Raw genomic sequence first — 21,686 nt, forward strand, 5'->3', positions numbered from 1 at the left:
CTTACTTTATTTTACTTGATGACAACTATCATAGCAACAAAATTAAAAACACATAACAATAAAAAAGAACAACATTAAAAATGCAAAATTATAAAACAATAAAAAGATAGAGTAAATAAACATAGCTTCATTCTAGAGAATAACCTTTTTAAGGGTATAAGTAATTAACCTGAACTTTATTCTCTAAACATCAATTCTACTTACACTTTTATTATAAAGATAATTTTAAAGGAAAAAAAATAGTAAGTTCAACAGTAATACAACAAATAAAAATAAATTAAGCAAAGAAACTAAAAAACAAAATATACACTATTCATTATAACACTAAGATATTGTTAACTGGGCAAAGCATCTACCATTATTGTTCACTAAACACATTTTTGAAAACAACCTTTTTAAGGTTGTGTATGTGCAACCTCTACTATTTAAGCCTATATCAACTTTAGTGAGGTTTACGGTTTTGTTGACAACCATTAGTAACCTAGTGTCCCAAAATGTTTTTCATTTTATGAATTTTCTTTCTTAATCATTGATTTGTAATTTTGTTTATCAATGATTACTTACAAAAACATATTAAACCTTTTTTTTTGTTCGGGTAGGTCCGAATATATATATTTTTACTTTTTATTCATTTTAACCCTTTACGCCCCAATGTCCACTTATAAATTCTCCATACTGATCTTCATACATTTCTTTAAAGAATTAGTTGAGAGAGTTTAATAACAGATCAAAACATTTTCTCTTTAGTGATCATTTTATTAACTCTCATAACCATTCCTCTTGGCAACATATGGATATTGTTAGGAGAAAATTGATGTTGGTCACCATTGGGACTTAAAGGGTTAAACAATTTGTTACATCACACACAGAAAGCAGAAAATAAATAAATAAATAAATAAACAAAAAATAGTGCATAGTGCAAAAAAAAGTAATATACATAATCAATCAAAGTACATCTGTAAAAAGAGGAGTAACATGCTTTAATCATTACTGACAAACTAATTTTTTACAATAACTGAGCGAATCCTTGCGTGTTGATTGGTCAAGAGCTATTGTCTACGAGAGTATCGACCATTGAAATGACGTAACATGTCACGTGTGATTTTCCGAGAAACTTCGCAGGAAACTAAAAAAAATGCTATTGTAAAAACAAATCGACCACAATTTTAACGGTCCACATTCTTATAGACCATAGAACTGACGCCACAAAATGTTCAAAACTTGGCAGTCAAACCACTCGCCAGTTCCACTTGAGTTTTGAACATTTTATGATGTCATTTTTATGGTCTATAAGAGTGTAGACCATCGAAAATTGTGGTCGATTTGTTAAATGTTAACACATTACTAAATAAACCTACTAAATACACCATATGAATAAAGTACTCAAATGGACTAGAACACCTATGGTTTATTTTTACCTGTAAAACATCTGTCAGCAATATGACAGAAAACTTGTCCACATCTTTTTCAAGACATAACCACACAAATCGTCATCGAAACCACACAAATCGTCAAACCATCGTCAATGGTAATATGTACTGTTATTTTGTGTGTTTAAAATTAGCAATTTAATTGAAAATTGAAAATCTAGTGATATAGTAAATAACTTGGACACCACCCTCAGTTAATCCCAGACTTTTCTTTCTGAATTAAGCTAGCCTGTGTACAGACCTCCCTCCCCTCAAGAAAAAATACATATAGGTGTGTATAACGAAATAACAGGGTGATGTCCTAATCGACTATAAGAGCTTGCTCAATAGTTGAACTAGATCAGAATACAAATAGACTGATGGATCTGGATTAAATCTTGAACTGTTATTGCAATAAATGTACAAGATTCAATCCAGATCCACTTGACCTACTTGTATGGGTGTGTACTGGGGTACAGGTTTCAGTAAAAGTGCGTTAATCTGCACATTAACAACAATTACTTTTTTTCTGTAAAAAAACTGTTCAATGGAGCAAATATTGCCTAGTAATTTAGTAAGCTCGAACAAGAGTAAATATTTCTGGATACCCTAACCATTCCTCAATAAGATATTAGGATTTTTTCTACTAACTTTCCTACGATTTTCGGAGGTTTAATAGATCTTTTGAAATGTCCCCTAGAATTTCTAGCCTGCAAGCAAGGTCTAACCTTAATCCTTTCTCTCCCCCACCCCCAACTTTCACGTTTCCTCTCACATGTTCTGCGCATTTAATTTTAATGATATCCCCAAATGGAGAGCTTGCTCGCAGGCTACAGAACTTCTAATGAAAGCACAGCTACTCAATTTCCTTGATAAGATCCATCAGAGTCACTAACAGTTTCAGATGTGACAAAAGGCCACCCAAAACTTTAGTGACAACTTAAGTTCCCCTAAGACATTCAAACAGATAAAAGTTTTTCGGGGCAGCTCCAAATTAACTAAATTAAAGCCTCCTAAAACATAAAAACAGAAAAATAATAAAAACAGAAAAAATAATAATAAAAACAGAAAAATTATTTGAAACAATCATTCTAATGTATTTGGAAACATTCCGTTGTTTGGTGCCCCTGTATTACTTCCCCTTTAAAAGGCCAGGCGGAAAACACAATCCTTCAAAACAGGTTCAACTGCACAGGCTACTCTTACTGGCCAAAAGAGAAGTTTAACTTATCAAGCTTTGTCATTATATCATTACCAATCAAGAGATCGGTGTCACCTGCAACAGCACCAACTAATGCAGAGACTTTGAACATGCGTCTTCTAATACGAAGAGAAATCTCTACCCTGAAACATTCCACATTACCTCCTACTCCGTTCACACGGATCTTTTTACTTTGGTCTGGTTCCAGACCTAGTTTTTCCAAAAGACGAGGAGATATTGCTGTGGCTACATCATTACCTGTGTCAAATTTGACATTGCCAGGCACAAGTATGGCCTTTCCTTCCCCATTCTTAATCTTTACAGGTTCTTCATCAATAGAAATAACCTGTGGCTTGAATTCTGAAAAAAAGAAAAAAAAATTGAAACAGCAAGAAATTATTATTTAAATAAACCATATACAAAACTGTCTCTAAAAATGTTGAAAGTAACTCTTCAGTGGAAAAAGTGAAAAGCAAAAACAAAGTAAATAACATTAAATTTTTTCCCCTTGAACCTGAATGTGATTTCAATAATGGTTTGTGAATGTGATTCAAGGTTTTAGCCAGAATTTTATGGGAAAACTGACATGCCTTCTGGCAGCCAGTTTTCAATGTCTGGCAAAAGCCTGATGGGATTTTAATGTGTTTTATTCACCAGGCTTTAGAGCTTTAAAATTATTTTAAAATTGGCCAAACATAACTTTGTTCAGTCTGCTTTAATCGATATCAGCCTTGGTGCCATATGAATAATAAAATATATTCTCCAAACTGGCCTTTAAAAAACAATGAAGTTTTCCTAGTTTAATTGCAACCTTGCTGCTTTTAACCATAAATGAATCATAGATTCACTAATAGAGGTATCATATTAGGCATAAACATGTCTTAAATGTTTCAGTTTTATTGAAGGGTGCATGGAGCGTGGCCCTCAGTGACTCCAACCTCATTCCCAGGGTCCTTCCCTACTCGTCCTGCCTCTCAATCTCCCCTTTGTCTCACTGCCCTTAATAATATAACAATAAGTCAATAATACAACGCTAATCACAAAAGGGCAATTAGTCTGGGTTTTGTTCTAAACAAGTTTGAAAATAACAAAAATTATGTAATTGGGCAGTGATGATTAGAGGGGGGGGGGGGGAGGGTATAGTAGTTAACAGGAAACAGAGTTATCACAGTACACAAACAAGTCAACAGAATTGCCAATTGTGTCTCCAAATTTTTGCTTACGTCCAAGTATTCCTTGATTCATGACTTCTTATAACTGATCATGCTTTTCATCCCAAAGCCTAACCAAGAGCTTCTTAACATCTCTCATCCATTAGAGAAAACAAAATATCAATTCCCTGAGAGTAAAATATTTTTTAAATGCGGCTAAATGTAATTTAGGCAAGGTTAATCTCGAGCTAATGCCGCCAGCGTTCTCGCCCAGTTTGCACATGATCTGTGGGGGCGCCCCTTTGGAGTTCGCAGGGACAAACTAAGTACAGCCTTGCTTTCTAGCGATCGTTGTGATCAACGCTTTTGTGAGCAAATCTTTGCGGATTCAATAGCATTTTTCATTAGCATTTTTCCGTCATGCCTCGTTCTACTCAAAATAGTCAAGCGACGCCACTCGTCGAGGTTGAAGCTGATGCGAATCGTCTGTCTTCCTGTGATGTTGCCGGTGCGTCTGCGAGCAATGCTTCGCCTCTTGGGGATGCCAATGCTTCTGCTGCCACGAATCCACCATCTCAACCGTCCCCGGAGTTTCTGGCTACGGTTGTGCAAGCTGTGAAGGCTGCTCTGGCAGAACAGGCTTCAGTACCTTGCCCAGCTTCTATGGCCCTGCCAAACCAAGGCCAATCTTCGTCGACCGCTAGCCTGTCCAGTGCGATGGCCTTTGGGGGCGTTCCCTCACTGCTATCTTCGCAAGTCTCTGCTTTTGCTGCTTCTGGAGCGGGCTTTGCTGCACATTCCACCTCCACAGGAGCTTTTGCTGCTCAAGGTAGGCCAGCTTTGGTTGTTCCCACTTTTGTGTCGACCTTTTTGCCCCCGAACCCCTTGCATTCACTGTCCATTGCCAACATCGCGACCACGTTGTCCCAGGATAGTGTTTCATCTGCTGCCACGTTGCCCCAGGCCAACATTCCGTCCGTGACTTCGTTCCCCGTGCTGAACCAGCCCTTCATTGTCAGTCCTGGCTTCTCCCCCATTCCTGCAAAAGTAGTCGGCCAAGTGGTGGCAGGGAAGTTCATTGACCTGGGCAATCTGCTCCCGACGACTGTTGCGTCTGCCAAACCGGAGCCTCAGCTACCGTTTGATGGCCGTCTTGTGCTGACCTCTACTCCAAAGAAGCCTAAACACCGCATTGAGGACATCCCCACTTGGATGGAGGCTTTCTCTGTCTATTGCCTTATTATGATCTCCTTCTTCCCGCACCGCTCTCGAGACCTATTGCAGTATAAACTACTCATCCTGAGGACATACCATCAGCAGGAAGGTTTGGCTGGCCTATGACAGAGCGTTCCAGGAGCATGCTGCAGCTACAAATGTCATTGACTGGTCGTCCATTAACGTCCAGCTATTCAACTTCCATGCTGCAGGAGCCTTGGCTCGTGGACCCAATGTCTCTTCCCCTGACTCATCAGAACCAGCTGGAGCAAGTACCTCTCAGATTCTGTGCAAGTCATGGAACAAAGGTCGTTGTGTGGCCCCATATGCCTTATGTCGTTTCGCTCACCACTGTTCCAGCTGCTCTGGCGCACATCGTGCCGTCAACTGCCCAGGGTCAGAACCAGCCCAGCCCCCAGTCAAGTCCATCCGCCGCTCGCGATCCCTGTCCCATTCCTCCAGCAAGTCTCGGCGAACATGAACTCTCCTTTTTTAAGCTTAACGTTTGCTGTCTGTTGCTACTTGGTCCTTTCTGTCTTTAATGACATAGCACGAATAAACAGTTCTTTTATGATATGCTATTGTATGATATTGTTTGTTTCCTTTTCTTAGTGCCACTTCCCCCGGTATTGGAAATAACTCCCCTAAAGGTGGATCAGTTTGCCAGGGAATTGTGAAATCATCCGAATCAGCAGGTTTGTAACTTTGTATTGGACGGATTGCGCAACAGTTTCAAGCTCGGTTTTCAGCCTGCGCTTTCACTAAAATCAGCTACGAAAAACAAACCTTCAGCCTACCAGCAGCCCTTGGTCATTGATGAGTACTTGGCCCATGAGGTTTCCCGGGGTAGGGTTGCGGGCCCTTTCAGATCTCCTCCCCTCCCCAACCTTCATATAAGTAGCTTTGGGGTTATTCCCAAAAAGGGTCAGCCTGGGAAGTGGCGTTTGATAGTGGACCTCTCTTCCCCGGGTGGTGCAAGCGTCAATGATGGGATCAATGCCCATGAGTTTACGTTTCATTACATAACAGTTGACCAAATCATCCGCATGGTGTCCTGACTCGGCAGAGGGGCACTTATGGCCGAGTTTGATGTTGAGGCAGCTTACTGTAATATTCCAGTCCACCCATCAGACCGGTTTCTCCTAGGAATGAAGTGGCGGGAGTCCTACTTTGTTGACTTGACCCTTCCATTTGGCCTTTGCTCTGCCCCTTACATTTTCAACTCAGTGGCGGATATGGTTGAGTGGATTCTGGTGCATACCTATGAGGTCTCTGATTTACTCCATTATCTTGATGACTTTATCATAGCCGGCCCCCCAGCCTCTACTCAGTGTGCTAGGAACCTCAGTACTGCTTTGGCTGTTTGCGACCAGCTAGGCTTACCTCTTCATCCTGGAAAATGTGTTGGCCCTGCCCCAGTACTTACAGTTCTGGGCATTGAACTGGATTCGGTCAATCAAGTGGCCCGCCTTTCAGCAGAGAAACTCCACGCCCTGTTGGAGTTGATTGCATCATGGTTAGCCCGGTCTTGGTGCAACAGACGGGAGCTAGAGTCCCTAATATTGGTCACCTCCATCATGCCGCGAAAGTGGTATGGCCTGGTCGCACCTTCTTACATTGGATGATTGACCTGCTCGGCTGCTTCCGCAAGAAGGACCACCCTATCCGCCTTAATAAGGAGTTCAATCGTGATTTGCAGTGGTGCCGTCAGTTCCTGGTAGATTGGCATGGGGTCAATTTCTGGCTTTTTCCAGGCAATACGCGTACTGCAGGCGTGGAAGTTTCCTCGGATGCAGCTGGTTCTCTGGGCTTTGATGCATATTTAAAGGGCATGTGGTTTACTGGTTCTTGGATGCCCTCACAGCGAGAACAGTCCATTGCTTATAAGGAACTCTTTCCAGTGGTCATCTCTGCTCATGTTTGGGGCCACCATTGGTGCAGGCGGCATGTTCTGTTTCAATCGGATAACGACAGTGTGGTGCACATTCTAGATGGGAGGACATCTAAAGTGCCATGTCTTATGCATTTGCTACGTTCCTTGTTACTGGCAGCTGCCCATCATAGTTTTTCGTTCTCTGCCCAACATATTCCTGGAGTCACTAATTCGATAGCTGATGCCCTTTCTCGCTTTCATTGGCAGGACTTTCGCCGTTTGGCTCCGGAGGCTCATCGTCACCCAACTCCCATTCCACCGCAGCTGTTGGAGGACCTCATCTCCCCACTTTAGAAGCACAGTGCTATTCCTATTTGGCCCAGGGTCTAGCAGCATCTACCCGCAAGTCATATGCTACAGCCCAGTCCCAGTTCTTGCCCTTCTGCCGTCAGTTAGGCAGGATCCACTCGTCTGGGTCTCCCTACCCGGCAGATAAATGGACGCTCTGCTTGTTTGCTACGTTTTTGGCCGGTTCTCTTCAGAACTCGTCCATCAAAGTATATCTCTCTGGGGTGAGAGCCCTTCATATCGAACAAGGTTTTGCAGATCCTCTTCACAACTGTCTTCGCTTGCAGCGTGTCATTCGTGGAATCAAATGCACTCAGGGCTCCCCCTCATCTAGTCGTTTGCCAATTACAGATGACCTCATGCTAGTTATTCGGAAGTCCTTAAATTTGCAGCTCCCTGATCATTGTATGTTTTGGGCAGCATGCACGCTTGGGTATTTTGGGTTTCTACGGTCCGCGGAATTTACGGTCCCTTCTCTGGCAAGTTTCTCCCCCTGGGTTCATTTGGGCGTGCAGGATATCGCAGTGGACTCCAGCACAGCTCCCTCGTGCATCGGCGTCATTATCAAGGCTTCCAAGACAGATCCGTTCCGCAAGGGCTGCTCCATTCATATTGGCCTTGGCAAGTATCCCCTATGCGCGGTTCACGCGTTACTGGCTATTTGGCTATCCGGGGTGATGGGCCGGGCCCTCTGTTTCTTTGTCAAAACGGACAACCTCTCTCACGTACTCTACTCACCAACTGGCTTCGGCAAATCATGGCCTCTGCTGGGATTTCTGGTAATTTTTCAAGCCACAGCTTCTGAATAGGTGCAGCCACCGTTGCTGGCCGCAATGGTATTCCCAATCATTTAATTCAGGAACTGGGGTGATGGAAAAGCGATGCCTTTCAGTCTTACATCAGAACTCCCTCTACGCCCTTAGCATCTCTTTCTCAAAAGCTGGTGAGATTGGCCTTTGCTTGCCAAGGTGGTCTTCGTAGCCCATCGCCGCCCGCCGGTGTCTCCTTCAGCTTAGCACAGCTTCCTTCACTACCAGGTAGGCTTGTTTTTGTTTGGTTCTCCTCTATGGCTCCATGGTTCAGAGGTTCCATGTTGCCCGACCATCGGGAACCTCTGGTCTCCAAGCCCCGGAGAAGATGGGTGGTTCCCGCTTGCCGGGTTGCCATGGAGACCTCCCTGCGGTGCCTGAATTACCTCGGGCCCTTCCCCGCTAACTTTTAAGGCACCAGTTCCCAAGCTCATCAATTGGTGATGAGTTTAACAAAAATTGTTAATAAAACACTGTGCTCCAGTATAACTTGGACCTTACTATGAAAATGGTGAGTGGTAAGTAAGAACTATTTGAAATCCAACACACCACAACATGAAAACTTACTGAGAATCAAGCCCTCACAGACAGCCTGGTAAGTTGGTTTTCTCATAGAGTCTGTTGTTTCAGTTCCAAACCGAATGAGAGCAGTATCACCAACATCTTCCTCATCTTGCACCTTCCTTATTTGAAGACGGATAGGTTTTGAGGATAATGTGAAGTGCTCTCTGCAGTTGAGTTTCAAGTTAATGGTTTGTTCATCTTCTTTCGTCCGAAAAATAATATGCTCATTCTTAATACGACCATCCTTCAGGCTGACAAGGAAAATGCGAGGATTTTGTGCTTTCTTATCAAGATAGGCTCCCTTTTTTGGGCAGAAAATGACGCCAGGGCATGCTTCTTTGACACTCTTAAAAACACTCTGACCATAGTCCAGCTTTAATTGTATAGCATCTACACCCATCTACAAAAAAAGAAAAAAAGAACCTAGGTCATCTCCTGATCATTCTTACTAGTTAAAACTGAAAGCACATAATTTTTATTGTCTTAATTTTTTAATTGAATGCATGAGTGTAAAAAGATGCATTGATGTAAAAAAGATGTGTATTTATAATACTGCACTGAAACTTGCCAGGTTTATTCACATAATAATAAGGAAAAAAGCAGTAAATTCACAGCAAAAAGGGAATATTCTGGAATTTTGGGAGGCAGCCTTAAGTTACAGGGCATTACAACAAAAGTCCACCTCTATATCCCAAGAAAAAATTACTGACTACTGCCGGGAATTTAAAGGTAAACGAACAATCTAAGTATAAGTCAGTTCCAATACTATTCTTTCAAGTTGCCGGGTAAATACAACAAGTAGGCTGGGAATCAAACGGCTAGGGATTTCTTTTGGTTCTATTTTTCTTCTATTTTCCAATAAAAGTAGCGGGGGGCCACCCTCTTAGTAGCCGGGGAAAATCCCCGGGCCCCGGCTCTTAATGACGACCCTGTATTCTATTCATAGCTATTGAGAGAAAGCCTAGCCTGCGAGCAGTCTCTTATTTTTCTTTGCAGAGTTACTGCACGCAAAACCTAAGCATGCGAGCCACAAAGCTGCTTGCCGCAAGAAACGACGGTGTAAGCCCGAGAAGAAAAAATAAGAGAGTGCTGACTCTTTTGTTCTGTCTGGGGACAACTAAACTGTCAAGGTAATTTTATAATCAATTAAACCCGACTAACTTGAAATGATTTATAAATAAAACATAAACGACTGAAAAAATTACACTTTCTTTAAATCCGGTGAGATTGACTTGAATTAGATTTACAGCAGTTTCCTTCTGTAAGATATCCTAAACATTTTTTACTGATTACTGAGATTACTGCTTGGTTTGCTATTGTTTGCAGTTGGTTGGGACACGTGACTATTTTTATTGTTTGCAATCTGACCACAGACCAGTCAATGATCTGTCAACAGCCGTGCAACTGACCAATCGCTTACTCTGTTTCTGGGCTGACGGAGGGTTTGTTTACTACAAAGAGTCAGCAGTCAGTCTTTTCTCGTCTCGTCTCAATCCCTTATTGTAATAATAACATCGTGGTTTGCAATCACGCTTGATGTGATAAGAACTAGATGGATTTTGAGAGAAAAGGCAAACTGCAAGCAGTCTAGAGAAAGCCAGAAATATGCAATTCTTGAATTTTTGAGCCTGTGATATTAATCGGAAATCACACCTTAGGTGTCAAAACTGACACCTCGGATATCAATTTTCTGAAAGCTCAGCTCTCACTTGATAGACCTGTGCAATTTTTATTTTTCAAATTGAATGGTTTATAGCAGATCTAATACCTTAATATTCGCAGGTTTGTTAGTTCAACCGGCCCCAAAACCTCTTTAAAGAAGACTCAAGAGCAATTGCCCAGACACCACAATTTCACTGATAATTGGCTTATTACTTCAGCAAAGCACGAAGTAAAGGATTCCCGATGCTCAGGAATGTTTCAAAGTTGCATTTGGATGTCCCAAAGTTGCTTCAGAATTAGTTCAAGACATCTTCGTGTTCTACGAGTTATTTTTATTCATTATTCTGGCTAGAAATATTGACTGCAAAAGTATATTACAGAAAACATTGAAGCAATTTGGGAAAGTATCTTCAAAATACAGGGCTCAAAATAACGGACGGCAGGTTGCCCGTCATGATGACCAGCCAAATATTTTTTAGCCCGCACAAACCCCGATTTTGGTCGGTCATATAATGAAGACTATAATTTTTCTGCCTACGGAATATCTAATTACGCTGGCAATAGATCGTCATACTGCATTGACGTTCAGGTTTTTGGCGGCAAGTTGGTGGAAAATTCATTCACACATTTTTGAGTTCCTTTCCGCGGTTTTCACCCATTTTCACATCTGTTTATATATACCTTGAGTATCATCGTACAGAGGTGTCTGAAGTCTCCAAGATTCATCCCATATCTGTATATCGGTGAAAATTGATATTTTTTGTTGCCCAGCACGTGATCGCAAGTCTCCTCCACTAAGAAAAGAAACTTCGCTAAATATTCTCGTCAAAGAAGTTGATTTGGCGAGAAATCTGTTCCACAAACAGCGTATTTATCATCAGAAGTCAATGAATATACAGCAGAGGTTTCGTTTGGGTCGTCGCGCAACACTCTATAGCTATCGTTAACTGCTCATTAACAAACGAGAACTCAGGAGGATTTTTAAGCGCCGAGATAGGCGATGTTCATTCTCGATTAGCTTAAATTTTTATTAGACAATTCTGGAATCGAGTCCGCAAACGAGATTCATGTTGGACATAAAGAAATTATTATAATTAATTGATGCACTAAAATTTATTCCCGGAGAAACAGTACAGGACAACCTGTTGAGAATTGCGATTGATCTGCCCAAATTCCATTGAAGGTGATTTTCACAATCCTCTTACAAGTAGATGTGAAACATTAGATGGACAAAAACTATTAGCTATCCTTCAGTTTTCTGACGTATAGTGGATTATCGTTGGTGCATGTTTTCCCAAAGAAGGTCATATTACTGATCACACCCAGTATGACCTGTTGCGTCGTTGCATTACTCCACAACTCAGTTTGTTGTTGTTTCTCTTTGTTGCATTTCATTATGACATGACGACATGAAATTTATTGCCGTGTTCTTTTTCTTTAAAGGTTTTTAGCGCAAAGCAGCAAAAAAAAAAATCATTACAGCATTATAGAGCAAAACGCATTAAGCTACAAATATATATCTATAAAATGTTCGCATCCAAAAATGACCGGTCAAAATGACCGGCAAGACGCGAGTTTGACCGGTCAAGTCCGTGATCAGGCCAGCATTGTCTGTTGACCAGCCGTTATTTTGAGCCCTGAAATACGAGCGAAAATCGAGATACAAGAGCAATTTTCAGTGCACCTCACTTCGCACACAAGTTTGCTTTAATATATCCTATTATGTTGCGCGATTTGTTTCACCAAAGTGCATTTTAGTTTGGCCTTTTACTGTCGAAACCTCGTCTTTTTCCCCTGAAATCTAGCTTGGAATTTGTTTTTCACTGTGGAAACCCCAAGTTTTTCAGTTTGCCAGTTAAATTCTCCATAGTTCAAAGTTTCAGTTCTGTACTACGGCCCGAAGTAAGCTTATAATAATTTTCATGCAACAACCCTCCAAGCCGTGACCACTTTAGGTGCCATAGCAACTAAAATTTAGGTACAGGCAACTTGATTCGGAAAATAGTCACCAATGATATTAAGGTCCTCTGCTGATATACCAGAGGAAGAAGATTACAAGATGTTGTCGATATTCACTCAAACGAACGCTTACTTTGCTAAGATTTCTAGTGAAATATTGTTCTGCACCATTGAGCACAAGTCAGTTGCTTAGCACGTGACATTATTTTGTCTGTTGAGCACACGTAATAAAAAACAAAACTGCAGGGTAGGGGTGGGGAAAGAAGGGCACGCTCGCGAGCCTGCCGATGTTTTCGAAAAGAACAAAAAAAGAATAAAACAATGTCTGTGTACAGGTAAGGAAGACTATTAGATCACAAATATATATTTTTGGGGTTAAAATAAATATTTAATGGAAAGGCCGAAAGTTAAAGTCAGCATGGAACATTTTAGAATAAATTTGAGTAACATAAAATGTTGAATCGTTTTTTAAATTAAAAAGCGACTATTGCAGACTAACACAACATCATCATCAGATGAATCTAAACTTTGCGAAAAACAATAAGATGTTTAAGACAATTATTATTATAACCAAAAATAAAGCAAAAGGCATTTATTGCAATCTCCCAAGCGGTATTTTTGTTTGTGTTCTTTAGCTAATAGAAAACTACAGGGTTGATTTTTGGATCACGCTGTCCTTTCTGGCTGCGTCATTGAGACAATTTTAGTTTCATAGGACAGAGGTAAATAACTTCTCAATATGCGGTTTCATTAGTAAAATACTGAAAGAACACTAGCTTAAGCCAGTTTTAGCACAACACTTTGTTATTTTTGTACGTCCGGGCAAATTATGTTTACAAACATTTTTTTGGCCGAAAAATACCATTCTTAAGCTCAAATTTACAATTAACCAATTATTGACACTTAAACTATTAATATATATTTTGGCGCCTAAAAACATCCTTTTGCGACTAAACCTAAAGAGTTGGTCGCCAAATGGCCACCAAAGGAAAAATTTAACTTGCAGGGTTGTACAAGCTATACTGCCATGTTTGCCTTTTTCTAAATCCAGTGGCCAAAATAATGCGAAATATGCTTTTCAATACTCTTTAAATATAACACCACACAATAGCCAAAGAGAAGAAGAAGAAAAGGAAGAGCAAAGAAGGTACCTTCACTCATGACAATATTCACGGTGGGTTACCCATCAAGTTTCTAACCCCACCCGACAGGGTTTAACTTAAGTGGCGCTACTAAAAAACTGTGTTTCGCATGATTTGTGAGATATAAATTTCTAGGTTATGTTGCAATGTTGTACATGAAATTATTATCCTTGGTGTGGAGATTGTGCATTTTCAGCAAGTTTTGTAAGGGAGAGTTCTGACGTTAGTTAGTTACCTTGCTTGAGAAGGTGTGGAGTTAACTGTACGCAAGGAAAGTGTTGTTGTAGAGTAAATAAAGGAAGTGGAAGTGAGATCTCGTCTTGTGCAAATTATTTATGACAGAAATTATAATTAAATAAGGGTTGCAGCCACACGATCATGCACCTAGCAGACTTCCCGTGAAGATGTTAAGACGTCTGTTACACAAAAGGAGAAGACTAAGGGATTTTGTATGGCCTCTGAAAAAGTATCCGGAAAAAATATCATTTCTTACTATTCCTCCGCATTCACAATTAATCCGCAACCATGACGCCGAAGTGTACGCTCCCACAGCGTCTTGTTTTCATCTGGAAACGTACGCCTTCTCTGGCTGTCCTCACATTAGATATAAGCCTCATCCGTTTCAGAATTTTTCAACTCTACCGAATGTTACGAAAACGTTCGTTTGTGATCGTTCACCGGATGGACCCAATTCATCGTTTTTACACAGCCTTTTTCGACACATTAATTAAACTCACCTTTTCGTTGTTCGTGTTTCCTAGATACACAACGATGTCGCCGAACGCTTGGCAATTCAAGGTGGATCTACACGAAATGTCTTCTTTGCTAATAGTCCCGTTTGGCCAAATGCATTCCACTCCGTTACTTTGATAGAGCTGGAACGGATGGCCTTCGATAGAGCCATCATTGTTTAACTGAAGAGCATAAATAATACTGGTTCTTTCACTGGCTTTAGAAATAGAGATAACGACGCAGCGACGGATAAGCACTAAATTCTCCGCCATTCACTTTATCACTACCCTGCTAGCAGAGTCCGACTTATCTAGGAAGATCGACAGAGACTCTGTTCGCAGGATACTTCTTTACCGGCCGGGAGTTGGTTTCGCGTCTGGTTGGTTTCGCGTCTGTGCCTCAACCTTTCATGTGTGTAATGTGATATGCAAGCCAATCAGGTCATGCGGTCAACATGCGGTCTATCGTGGTAGTCGCGGCATATGCATAGGACTGGAAAAGAATCTCCGACATGTATAACCACAGGTCGCCCAAGCTCGAAATATGAGCATTGGCGAGCATCGGCATTGTTGCGTAATATTCAAAATACTAGGATTTGTACGGGGAAAAAACCTACCGTTTCTGTAACCTACGAAAATGAAAGGATTTCAATAAAAAAAAAAACAGCTTACCTTACTTAAAATGTGTGTTACGTCTCTCCTGTGTCAGTGTGGTCCACGGGCCGATTTATGGCCGTTTTATGGATTTTTATGTAAACGGTTTTCTCTATATATAAAGGTTTATATGGAGGGAAAACGACTCGAAGCAATCGAATGAATTTCAGGCTATTCTCCTAGTACCAGGGCCCATGGAGCGGATTTTAAAGTAGGGGGGTGTATGTGCCACCCAATAGGGTATGGTTTTTAAGAGACTTGATTCATAAATAGGGTACCAATAGCCGGAAGCAGAAGTGTATAATCCATGCTTCTGCCGGGTGTGATTACTCTCTTTTCGAGAAGATGGTGAGAGGGGTTGGCGTGCGATTATTTGAGGTAGGCTATTACTTAAAATATTTCCCTCATAGGGGGGGGGGATTACTTAAGGGAGGCGATTTATCGAGGGACGGCTATTATTCGAGGAAAAGCTGCATCATCTTTGCCTTTGTTGGCATTGTGTTCATTGTGTGATTCTAATTAGGATACCCAAATTGTATTAGCTAAAATTCAAGTGCGCAAGTGACCAGCCTCATTAAAAACAAAACATAAACTACAAAAAAAACATTTGGATTGTTAATAATGTACGATAGTTGTTCTTTATTTGTAACTCGACTGATTACATGTATATTTACATTTAGTTTTTGTATCTCCTCTTTCGCTAATCTCCTAGTTATCTTTACTGTACTTTAGTCTAAAGAAAAAATGTAATGACCTACCACTTTTTTTACAATCTAAGTCATCTAAGTTACCAATATGTTCCAGTTTCCACATAACAATGAAAAATAAAACATTCACAGTACATTATAAACGCTTTGAAATAATACGACTAAAAATCTTATAGCAAACCCGTCAGCTGTGGTTTTCAGCCTCAGAACCAGGTGTGAATTTTTATAATTCAAAACTTGCCCTTTTTAATCCTTGGATCAAATTTTATCATTTGCCACTTGCACATCTCCCATAATTTATACATCTTGTTTCCCCCCAAAAATTTACATAAGCATTGTTTTGTTTCGCTTGGGAAGACACCATAATACCCAAGAGAAATAAAAAAACAAAGGTTATGCAACATTTGGGGTGCAAACGAGGTGTATTATGGGAGATATGCAAATGGCAAATATACAACACTAGACACTTCAGTTAAAAAATTGGAAGGAAATTACAGTGTTTGACAGTGGAAGAATATGTAAAAGTCAATCAAATTATTGTGAGGTTTGAAATCTCGGTCAAATACTGACTAGCTGTAATAAAAAATGTGCCGTGCAGAGTAAATAATGATTTTACCTACTTATATACTGTACTCATTAATTTATTTATGTACCAGTGTATACTGATAATTCTCCAATTTTTTAAACGTTATAATAATTTCTGAGGGCCACATCAAGTTTTTTAGTATTGTTTAATATAATATTCACCCTTTCTAAATGATAATTTAACTAATTCCTACACACTAACTGACCAACGCCACTAACTGACTACATTACTAATGAGTGATGTTCCTTTGGGGTTGCTAATAGGCCTACAAGAGTAAATTTTCAGGCCTAAATCACTGTCTGTCTGTCTCTCTTATAGAAGTGGTTGCTACAGCCCCTTAAAATTCAAAGGATTTGTGTGGGAAGAACAGCTCCTGCCACCTACTCCCAGTTCAGTGGTTTTCCATACAAACCCTTTCTGTAAATTTTGAAAATTTAAAACTTCATGAAATCTCTTCCTTACTCACTACATACATGCCTAAAAGATTTTGTTATGATCAATTATGCCTTTTTGTTCTTCTTAGTTTTCTCTTAAAAAAGAAATCCTTTTATTTTGAAAGAGGTTTAATCACAGGCGGCCCAAACTCACGTTATGAGGGAAGGGTGTAATGTAATTTACATACGATAGGTGATGCGCTGGTGTTGCGTTACATTTGACCGTTGAAAATATAATAGACTTTGTATGAGAAATATATTACTGAGATCTGCAAACGCTAAATAACGCTTAACCTTACTTTTTCTTAAACCTGAGATCAGGCTCTATTTTCGTTTCGCTTTGAAAATTACATTCTGGCGGGGAAGGCAAAACACAGTAGCCGTTAGAGAGAATGATGAGAACCGCTCAAATTAGGCCTGATCTCAGGTTACTTTTTCTTAAATGAAATGAATAAAAAAACTTACCTGCAATGTATTCCACTGCATTCTGGTGTCTGTTTGTAGTTTTACTGTTTTTTTTGGCTTTATTGCATAACCACTGTTACTCCTTTCATAGAATGAAGTGAAGGCTGGTCACCTCGATCTGTTGGGGTCCTGGACCAGTCGCAACAAGATGCTGTTTTTTTCGCCGAAATTCAAATCCGCTGCAAATTTTCCAACTCCGGCCCAAGAGGGAAACCTCTTCTTCCTCTCTGGGAGATCGGTTTGAAAAAAGATCCATAATTTCCCCATTAAATCGAGCCATTTGTGCTGGACTTCGAGGCACATCTGGCTTTCGTCCAGTGCCTGTGACCACTGTTGCGCTTACCAACTAATTTGCATTATCACAATTAGCACCTACACGACAGGTGCAAGCACTCACTTTTTCACAGTGCAAGAGCCTAGTTGACGTGTCATTTCCGCCCTGGCACCCGTCATGTAAGTGCTAATTGTCATAATGCAAAGACGTGCCTCGAAGACGTGACATGCCTCGAAGTCCAGCACAAATGGCTCGACTTGGTGGGGAAATTATGGATCTTTTTTCGAGCTGATCTCCCAGAGAGGAAGAAGAAGTTTCCCTCTTGGGCTGGAGCTGAAAAATTTGCAGCAGATTGGAATTTCGGCGAAAAAAACAGCATAAATCTTGTTGCGACGGGTCCAGGACCCCGACAGATTGAAGTGACCAGCCTTCACTTCATTCTATGAAAGGAGTAACAGTGGTTACACAATAAAACCAAAAAAAAAAAGTAAACAACAGTCAAACACCAAAATGCAGTGGAATACATTGCAGGTAACTCTTTTTTATTCATTTCATTTAAGAAAAAGTAAGGTTTAGCGTTATTTAGTGTTTGCAGATCTCAGTAATATATTTCTCACACAAAGTCTCTTATATTTTCAATGGTCACCTGTAACGCGACACCGGTGCGTCACCTATGGTATGTAAATTACATTACACCCTTCCCTTGTAACGTGAGTTTGGGGGGCCTGTGGTTTAATAATAGAAATTTTTAACTGGGTGCATCTCCAGAAAAAGTCAAAATCGCTCTATTTTGTAACAGCTACCCTGAACAATTGGCGTTGTCTCTAATAGGATTAAACATACCTCTTTCATTTCTGAAAAAATAGCTCTAGCTTTAAGTTTATATTTAACAACTTATGCAAAGGCCTATTCCATACCCAAAGGGCTTGTCTTTTAGAATTACACAATATATTTGTCTTCAATCCTATCCCTGAGTTAAACTGAATTTCCTACATGCATTTTCGGTTGATGGTTAAGTATTATATTGTGCAGCCTTAAAAAAAGGAAAACAATCAAAAATTGTAACTACAAGTCATTCATAATACCTGTTTTAACCAAACTTATACTTATATCAACCTGTTTTTGTAATTTTGTAATTGTGTACACGTACATAAAATACCATAACAATCCTTTCCAGTTCTCCATGTGGGGAAAAGGAATTGATGATGATGTTCAGAGAAAAAGCTTGTACCTCAGCGAGCTAGTGGGAGCTGACACCTGGATTCCAAGTTGGGTGAGACGTCTGTTGACTATCGTCAGCATATCAGAAAAGTGCTCTTTTTCACGGTACTCTTTGATCACTTCTACAAGAGTCTAAAATTTGAACAAATATAAAAAAGGAATTAAATGCAGTTAAATGCAATAAACCCATTTGCTGATCTATAAATCATGCTTTTTATCAATGAGAGAGAGTGTGTCTAATAACATTTGAAAGAATTAAATAAAGTTGTTGTTGTTGTTGAAATAATGAATATATATGACACCAAAGAAAATACATTCTCTCAAATAATTAACTGTATGATTAACCACACAATAACATGCGCATATTTATTTTTTATTTTGATTTCGTTAACTGCCATTCTAATGGTGGTAAGTAATGATGTTGCGACATCATGTTGCTGATGTAACCTTACAGTCTTTCAGTGTGTACAGAGATTAACTGATGAATGGATCAACTTTTTGTTGACCTACAAAACAGAACTGTATCCATATGTGCTCATATTGAGAACTCTACCTGCTGATATATGAATTTCATGTATTTGAACTTTGGGATGAAGAACAAATTATTTAAGGCTTTCTTTTCGCGACTGAATAAGTCACATTTTCATCTAAGATGATTGTCTTTACATTTAGTTGTTGTTATTGTCCAGTTAATACACTTGTGTTTACATATTAGTAACATTTTAACCACCACCACTGATAACTGCACCACTAAAATAACGTGTATTTTACTTTAAAGTTGTTGTTGTTGTTGAAATAATGAATATATATGACACCAAAGAAAATACATTCTTTCAAATAATTAACTGTATGATTAACCACACAATAACATGCGCATATTTATTTTTTATTTTGATTTCGTTAACTGCCATTCTAATGGTGGTAAGTAATGATGTTGCGACATCATGTTGCTGATGTAACCTTACAGTCTTTCAGTGTGTACAGAGATTAAATGATGAATGGATCACCTTTTTGTTGATCTACAAAACAGAACTGTATCCATATGTGCTCATATTGAGAACTCTACCTGCTGATATATGAATTTCATATATTTGAACTTTGGGATGAAGAACAAATTATTTAAGGCTTTCTTTTCGCGACTGAATAAGTCACATTTTCATCTAAGATGATTGTCTTTACATTTAGTTGTTGTTATTGTCCAGTTAATACACTTGTGTTTACATATTAGTAACATTTTAACCACCACCACTGATAACTGCACCACTAAAATAACGTGTATTTTACTTTAATTTAAACTACTGTTAGAACCCACCTGGATAAATGGTGAGCCAATGGCTGGAAACCTCCACGACACATATCCTGGTACTGTGGAAAACGCGTATAAGAAGTCACTTTCATCTGGGGTATTGCTTCTTGGCAATGTGGAGTCTTTAAACAGCCCACTTTTAGCACTGTCAGCTGCTGTCAAATGAATGGGTTGAAGGTTTTGATCCTCTGACCGGCCTCTGCAAGCTTGCACAATGAACACCTTTGGCTTTTCAGCAAGAGTTGGACATTTTGAGGGCTTAAACTCAGATGTTATATTTTCAATATGAGTTTTTTTGCCCTTGACTCCCTCGATAGTGTCCTTGTCACCACCATGTGACATTATAATGCAAATAAATGCATCATAATTACTGTGATCTAATTTAGCAAATTTTTCAGCCACTTGTTGCATTTCAAAGTATTGTAGATCATTATATGCTTCAACGACAAAGCCGAGTTCCTGAAACAGTTGGTGCAATACTTTTTCGTCTTTCTCACCACCATAACGATCCACTGTGTCTTTATCATGGAAGACCAGATTGTTCATGATGAGACAAAAGCCTCTTGGATTACTGGCCATAGGATAACAGGACAACTCAAGTGGTTCTAGAGGAAACCAAAAGGCTTATGTTCATTATCATTCCAATATTATATGCAACTTGGACCTAATGACAATACTGAGAAGAACAGGAAGCATGCACATACAATTTTACAGTTAACAGCGCATCATCATGACTGAAGTTTTAATTCGTAATAACTCTCTGTGCATAGGTCAGCATGCAATCAGTCAACAAGAAGTACTGATTGGTGTGCTGGCAAACGACAGAGTAGATAGAGGTGGACTCATGGCAGTGGCCTCTTATTGGCAGCTAATGACAAAGAGATAAGCATTAAGCACCACTGAGTGAAGCAAAGGTCTGAACAGGGAAAAAAAAGCTCTTCACTGTGCAGCAGAAAATCAGGGAGCACAACAGGTATAAATGCAAAGCAATGCTTAGCAAAGGTACATTTGAATTTGCTACATGTAAGAAATAAGACCTCGAAAACTAAGACCTCTCAAAACCAAAGTGTTAAAAAAGATCAGCTACGATTGAAAAAAAAAGAATGTTTTAAAGTGTGACGACTTCAACCAGGGCCACCTAAGAACTTTCATCCAATCAGAAACCGCTCCTTTAAAAAAGAATTGGGCATGCAGACCTCATCGGGAACTGGCCTAGTTTTTGATTGGTTCGTTTCAGTCCTAAATGTTTTTGCTATTTAGAATGGTGTGTCATACACACTTACTTGTCTGTCTCTGCTGAACTGTATTCTCTTTTTCCTACAACTAGAAGTCATCATAATTTCTAGATCTGGGTCCAAAAAGTTCATTTGTAAAAAAGGGAAGGAAAATTCTTTCTTTAATAGAAACACTTGCTGTCAACAAGAAAAAAAAAATCAATGGCCAGGCTAGCCCTGGCCTGCGCTATTTTGATCAAGAAGACACAGAGTAATCCCAATTTCCCTCTTTGACCGAACGGGAATTCAAACCTTATAAACCTAACACGAATAATTGAAAGATAGCTCTTTATATAATTTTTTAAGAATTTTTTTTTTTTCTTCCATCCCCGGAGAAATGTTCTAGCAACAAGAGAAACAAAAAAGTGAGCAAGGTGCTCGTTCGTGGGATGGGAAAGCACAGTCAGTGCGGTGTTGCATGACATTTCATTAGCATTCTGTAGTTCTTAAAACTTTCTTCCAGTTCCAAGTCCTAGAGCGATTGCACGTTGAGATTACCCAATCCAATATTATGGAGATCTAGAACCCCTTTGTGGACAAAGTGTGGCAAGTTTCTTCGGTTATTGTTAAGACCATCAGACTTTTTAACTCTTACATTTAGCTGCACAGAAATGATTTTGAATCTCACCTTCAAGAAGGCAATGCACATTAACGGGCAAAAATTTAACTTTAATCATGAGAAAAGAGAAAACAAGATTCTT

At 39.6% G+C, this 21,686-nt stretch overlaps 2 protein-coding genes and 1 pseudogene across 2 annotated transcripts in view; 2 read left to right on the plus strand and 1 right to left on the minus strand.

The window, feature by feature from the left end:
* Nucleotides 1-21,686, plus strand: part of LOC140943368 (protein LZIC-like) — a 296,884-nt gene that overhangs the window by 203,630 nt on the left and 71,568 nt on the right. The gene's annotated exons all lie outside the window — the stretch shown is intronic.
* LOC140936873 (uncharacterized) lies at nucleotides 2,612-14,367 on the minus strand. Its single transcript, XM_073386414.1, has 3 exons — nucleotides 14,071-14,367; nucleotides 8,574-8,970; nucleotides 2,612-2,970 (listed from the first exon to the last, which is right to left on the minus strand). The coding sequence occupies exons 1-3, from the start codon at nucleotides 14,335-14,337 to the stop codon at nucleotides 2,612-2,614; spliced, it is 1,023 nt and encodes a 340-aa protein (XP_073242515.1). The 5' UTR covers nucleotides 14,338-14,367.
* On the plus strand, nucleotides 7,261-8,419 carry LOC140947735 (uncharacterized; annotated as a pseudogene).

Source organism: Porites lutea, chromosome 1, assembly GCF_958299795.1.
Source record: "Porites lutea chromosome 1, jaPorLute2.1, whole genome shotgun sequence".
In the NCBI taxonomy this organism is placed as follows: Eukaryota; Metazoa; Cnidaria; class Anthozoa; order Scleractinia; family Poritidae; genus Porites; species Porites lutea.

Excerpts from the sequence above, each read along its gene's own strand:
- LOC140936873 (XM_073386414.1), bottom strand. The coding sequence starts at position 14,337 with ATGGCGGAGAATTTAGTGCTTATCCGTCGCTGCGTCGTTATCTCTATT. Across the intron at positions 8,971-14,070 it reads GAAACACGAACAACGAAAAG|ATGGGTGTAGATGCTATACA; the intron begins GTGAGTTTAATT and ends CTTTTTTTGTAG. Across the intron at positions 2,971-8,573 it reads CTGTGAGGGCTTGATTCTCA|AATTCAAGCCACAGGTTATT; the intron begins GTAAGTTTTCAT and ends TCTTTTTTTCAG.